The following is a 6317-nucleotide window of genomic DNA, read 5'->3' as shown; positions in this document are numbered from 1 at the left end:
AACTTATCTTATACTGTATGTAATACATTTTTTAAAGTAATTACATATTTACTGTGGTTTCTGGCAAAGGCTTGGACCTCTTAGCACTCTGTATACACGTCACTATTTCCCCAGTACATCGACCGGGCTTCAAATCAAGCTCAGTCTGGTCACCGACATCGATCTGAAGCGATCGCATTTAACAACCGAGCTGTCCTATCGGAACAATGACTAAATGAATGAATGAACGAACGAACGAACGAATGAATGAATGAATGAATGGATTTGCACAGAGCTCAGTTACTCAATGGGTGTCCCGGTGCCAAGGCAGAAACCAAACTGGGAACAGACCTATAGCCTAAACAGATGTGTCTTCCGGACTTTTCGGAAACTCACTTCATCTGTAAGGGCTCTTAAGCGGCAGCGGGTTTCACAACCTCGCCACAGTCCACGAAGGAGCCCCCCTCGCTTTCTTCTAAAACGGGGGACCGCACTCAGCCGCGCATTCCTGGAGCCAGGGCCCGGGGCGGGCGGGATTCCGTGAGCCTCTCTGTCAGATATCTGGGTTCGGTATTTGGCCCTGGGTTGTAAAAATGCATCTCCCAAAGATAAATTAAAGTTGCATTTATTTTTTCATTTCAGGTGTGTACAATATATTTCATATGCATTTTAGGTGAAAGGCCACCAACAAAGTTACAGAATATTCTGTTCTTTCTAGCCATGTCTGTGACCCCTGCTCCAGACTCGCTGACCCCCAGGGGTCACAGTTCCCATCCTTTTCTGGATGCCCTTCGACCCCTGGTCGAAATCGATGTAGGAGATTACTACAAAGGAACTACTTCGGATTACAGTTTCCCCAGTAGGGATGAATGAGGGGTTTAGTTACAGTTACCACTTATTGTAACAATGTGACATCTGGGATAGTAGTTCCGTTTCTACTATTAGTGAAAATCCGAGAGTAAAACGCCGGAAGTGAAAAGCCATCCCATATTCTAACTAGATAGCCTGAAGTACTTGGTTCGGGTGTGAGTGGGAGGATGGGGGTGGGGTGACTGTCGTGCCTAGAGGCGAGGCTGTGTCATCTTATGCTTTCTTGTATAGTGCTTGGAAGCTTGCAATGTACCCAGGGGTGATGTGGGATGGGGTGGTCGGTGCCGGTAGGTGATTGTGATCTACTGGGGCAGGTGTGACGTTCCAGCTCGAAAATCTACCACAGACATTTTGGTTTTAATATGTATAAGCACTAAAAGCCGATTTAAAGTGTTTTTTTTTAGATTAATTGAATGTAATGACTACCCACTTTAACCGTAAATCAATTCTACTTTATTGAAATTCAGTTAAAATAATAACTCATTACACTCTAATTTAAAAAAAATAAAACTTAAAAAGGCGTACCTCTATTCGGCTTCCAGTTCATAAATCCAAAACCCTTCCCCTGAAGCCTGTGATCTGACCTTTTTGATGGAAGTTCGATGCCCTCCACATGTGTGTAGTTTGTCGGTGCAGTGTGAGCATCACACCCCCTAACAACCTCAAATGAGCTCATCTGATCGGCCTATGGACAGGTCCTTTCTTCTTTTTCAGCAAACAGCGCTTCGCATGCTTGTGTTCGTAGTTTCGCCGTCCCTTATATATTGCAGACTACATGTCCCGGCATGCAGAGCTCTGCTGGCTAGAAAGACCGGCGTGGATGAAGATGCTCCGTGTGACGTGGGGGCCGCTGTCATCGCTACGGAGCGCCGTTTGGGTCCCACACCCTAGGCCTCAAAGGCGCCAGTGACTCAGTGTCACACAATGCGTCCGCTGACAGCTGGCCCTGCTATGTCGGCCTCTCGAGTTACCCAGGACAAAAATGGACCCAGGAATGTGCCCTGGCCCCCCCTGTCTGTCCCTCCGGCTTGCAAACACTGTGCCATGTGCTTATCAGTCACAGGAGTGTTGCTAAATTTAAGCTGAGCCCCTGCTGCCGCTGAGCCCGGGCTCAGTGAAGACTCAGGCCTTGGAGGGCGCTGCGGGCCATCGCGGCACTCGTCGAGGCCACTGCAGTGGGACCAGACCGGGCCACAATTCACCGGACACACCCATAGCACCCTCACTGCCACCACGCCGGACATTGACCTTGGCGGGAGCCGGGTGATCCTCCGCCAAGAATCCTTCCACTATAGTGGTAGCAGCACATTGCAACATATGGTGACCGCAGTGGGAGCCGAGAGAGCCACCCCCAAGCCCTTCTTCCACCGCAGTGGTATCCGCTCACTGCCACCACACTGGACACAGACCCTAGTGGGAGCTGCGTGATCCACCGCCAAGCTGTTCTTCCACCAGAGTGGTAGCCGCTCACTGCCACCAAACCCTCATTGACTGGGGGGGCCCAACACCAAGGCGTCTTTCCACCGGAGTGGAAGCAGCTCACCCCTACCACACCGGTTACTGGCCGCAGTGGGAGTCGCCTGGCCCACCGCCAAGCCATCCCTTCCACCGCAGTGGAAGCAGCTCACCTCCACCACGCCGGTCACTGGCCGCAGTGGGAGTCGCCTGGCCCACCGCCAAGCCATCCCTTCCACCGCAGTGGTAGCCGCTCACTGCCACCACACTGGACACAGACTGTTGTGGGAGCTGAGTCATCCATCGCCAAGCCTTCCTTACAGTGGTAGCCGCCTGCGCCGTCGTCACCTTGGCAGATATGAGCTTTGCTGTGGGGTTCAAGCCGGCGATGGGGGACACCCAGACCATGGACAACCTGGAGAAGCAGCTCATCTGCCCCATCTGCCTGGAGATGTTCACCAAGCCGGTGGTCATCCTGCCCTGCCAGCACAACCTGTGCCGCAAGTGTGCCAACGACATCTTCCAGGTAGGGTGGCATCGGATGGGGGATGGGCAGGTCTGATGGGAGGGGCCAAGCTGGAAGAGGCAAAGTGTGGGTGTGGAATCAGAAAGCACCACCTCATAGAAGATGTTTAAAAGTTCTCGCAAGGGCTTTTTTTTTTACAACCAGGTGCATTCTGGGAATTGTAAGCTTTCTTGAATGATTTGTTTACATTAACTGGCACACTATAACAAGCAAGGTACCTTTACTTTAGTGGAAGCCAATTGGATAAAAGTTTCAAATTATAACATGTTATAACATAAAAAGTTCCCAAGAATGGAAACATGACATCATGAGTGACACTGATAACCCTACCCGGGTAGGAATCCCACTGCGGGATGACGGTTGAGGTGTGTGAAAAGCCTATATGGCTTCACACTTCTCAGCAAGTTATCTCAGTGGGTTGAGTTCCTGCAGCAGAATTGCAACCTGGGACAAATGACATCCCACACCACAAGTACAGCTGAGGTGGTTGTTAATGGGGGTACCCTTGTTGAAGCACTAGTGAACATTTAAGTGTGTTCCAGGTGCATTTCTCTGAATTGTGCTTGTTTTACGTTGCCTTACATTACCCACCTCTTCCCTCGCTGGCACCTGCTCACAGGTGGGTGACCGAGGCTCAGTAGTCGTGTGAAACCCTAGTGAGTTCGCGGAGTTCACGTGATGTGGGCAATGGGAGAGGCCTTTATGCACTAGTTTGCTCGGCCCACCACTGGGGCCGTCTCATGGAGGGACGGCCGTCTCTTCCTGGTTTAAGAGTTCAATGGAAGCTGGCAGAGTCTGCGAGAGTCCACCCCTGGCACTCTGAAGTGCACTCGTGTGCCCTGCAGAGTGCACAAGCGAGGGACAGCCATGGTGCTAGTGGTAAGCTGAATCTTGCTTCTAAATGTGTGATCCTGGTCAAATCGGGATATCTTTCTAAAACCGCTGTCCCAACCCGAGGGATCTGCCCAGTGCTATCCTTAAACACTACATTGAAAACCGCACATTTGAATAAAGACAGCTGCTACGGTCACATCTGGCAGATAATTTAAATGTATGTGAACCCGAAGGAAGACGTGACGTGTTCATCAATAACCGGCCTCTTCGTCGTATTTGGGGACATCCGTGAGTTTCCTGTTCATCTCTGTACTAGGGTGACCAGACGTCCCCGTTTTCCCAGGACGGTCCCCGTTTTTGGAGAAGTGTCCCCGTGTCCCGACACTTTTCTCCAAGTGACTCAAATGTCCCCGTTTTCAGCCAGTGTCCCAGGTAAACACAGAAATGTCCCTGTTTTTCATTGTTCAAGTTGAGCATGCGCGCACATGCTCTCTGTGCACTGGCATTTTCTAGCCTGTGATGTTTTATTGATTTTTGGCAAATATATGCTGTAGTCCTTAAAAGTGTATATGTAATAATAAGTACTAATGCTGCTGTGTAAAGGAGAGGGGTGCCAATAAAAGACCTCAGATTTGTTGTCTGTAATGCTTCATCTATGTCTGAAGAGGGAGCTGCCGTTGTCCCTTTTCTATGTCTATGACAGCTGTCAAATAATCCTACTTTTATGTCGATGGTTACTACAAACCGTAGTCCTACTTCTATGTCTGTGACCTGTCCCCGTTTTTTGTTTTGAGAATCTGGTCACCCTACTCTGTACTCGCCCTCAATTTATCTTTGATCTTAAGGTTTCCTTCTCATTCATTTCGAAGGCAGAATCGGGCAGCAACACGTCTCAAAATGGCGGTTTCTTTATTGCATATTACATTTAACAAGGTGTCATACTGGTAGCGACAGTGACACGTGCACACGTAAAGCTGTGATCTGAAACCTTGATTTGGCGGCTGCGTCAGTGTTTATTAATACCACGAGGTGCAGCTTCGGCGCTATGGAATGCGAAGCTGCGGGGGTTCCATGCATGACGCAATAATCCTGCGTCAGAGAGGGCAGGGGACGCCCACACACAGGCCCATGCAGCCTGACCATTTCCGGCTCCCTCTTGGCACCCCCCAACCATGGGATCTCGAGCTTTACTCTTGATACCACAAACTCTGTTCCAGTGCTTAATTTGTAACAACAATATAAGTGCCAGGGCCCTTGTCAGGAAGTCACAGCAGCTCCCGGACAGCACTGCCAATGATAGTAACAATGCAACTACTAACATTACATCACAATCCCACAAGTGTGACAATAAAACTATTCCAGGCTCCAAAGCATAAGAAAGGCTTGAGTGGCAGGTATTAGACATTAGAATTAATATTCAAGTGTTGTTGTGCTCATCTCTAAATTAGACACACAGCACCGCCAGGTGGCAGCTGTCCTAAGTGCCGATGTTGCCAATTAAGTGCTGGTGCAGAGCCACGGAAACCAGCGCCTCAAATTAAGCACTGCCTGTTCTTTACACCGCATCTGTCTCTGCACTGTTGTCACTTCTATTCTCTTTGTGTTGTCACTTTCCCTTAGCCCTGCCAAGCTTCCCAGGTCCATGCTTTATGTGATGCTCCAGTCCAGGTTTTTTCTTTGAATTCTGGGATTTGAGTATTGTTTATGCCATTAAAAAACAAGACTACAAGTCCCAGAATTCAAAGTAAAAAAAAACTGGAACAGCACATCATGCATGGACCTGGGAAAATTGGGAGGCAGGCCCCTGACTTCCCACTCCCCCACTTCTCCTACAAGCTCTTCCACGCACATCCTATTATGGAAAAATCACATTCAGAGGACAAAACATGGGGGTGAATCCTGTGTGTCTGGGAGTCCCAAGTTCAAACCCAAACTGGAATGCCTTACAACCCAGCCAGAGAGAAGAGTTCTGTTCAGAAAAATACAGAAAAACAACCTCTTTAGACAGGCGTTCATCTGAGCTCCAACTTCGACAAGAGGGTTAGAGTAATAGTGAGTAGGAAGGCATAACCTCGTATCTTGTTGTACTCCACCCCTCCCACCAACTGCACCAAATACAGTCTCTTCCCCTTCAGGGCTTTGTTGCAACCACAAGACTGTGTGTACAGCGCTAGACAAACTCCTCTTCCTGAATATTTGTTCCTCCTGTTTTATTGGATGACACACACTGTACCAGGTCCGGACTGGCCGTAGCGGGAACCAGGCATTTCCCCGGTGGACTGCCAGGGTGGGTCCCGGGTGTGGTCACCTGCGGGGCTGTTTTTGTTACCGGGGGCTGGCGATCTTGGCCACCTGTAACACAATCGTCCGAATAATGTAAATAACAAGGACCCCCTGTTCAGAAAATTAATTCATAGTACAGGGAAATAAACAGTGTAAACAAAATTGGCATATTATCAACATATCTCAAGGGAGAAATCGTAAGGAAGACACCAAACTAAATAATTAAAAAAGGTAAGTTTCATTTAATACATTAACAAATCTTCGTGATTAAAAACGATTCATAAAAGTACATATGTACTTTTATGAATTGTTTTTAATCACGAAGATTTGTTAATGTATTAAATGAAACTTACCTTTTTTAATTATTTAG

General features: G+C 48.5%; 1 protein-coding gene across 1 annotated transcript in view; it reads left to right on the top strand.

Annotated features, from left to right (window-relative positions):
• The first annotated feature begins 2522 nt into the window (after positions 1–2522).
• Positions 2523–6317, top strand: part of TRIM54 (tripartite motif containing 54) — a 196286-nt gene continuing 192491 nt past the window's right edge. The window contains exon 1 of the mRNA XM_086928151.1: positions 2523–2830. Within this exon, the coding sequence (XP_086784277.1) occupies positions 2663–2830 (168 nt within the window). The 5' untranslated portion in view covers positions 2523–2662. The remainder of the gene's footprint in view (positions 2831–6317) is intronic.

The sequence above is a fragment of the Lissotriton vulgaris genome, chromosome 6, assembly GCF_964263255.1.
Source record: "Lissotriton vulgaris chromosome 6, aLisVul1.2, whole genome shotgun sequence".
NCBI classification, from domain to species: domain Eukaryota; kingdom Metazoa; phylum Chordata; class Amphibia; order Caudata; family Salamandridae; genus Lissotriton; species Lissotriton vulgaris.
Note: the sequence above shows the minus strand (reverse complement) of the source record. Positions and strands in the feature narration are given on the sequence as shown.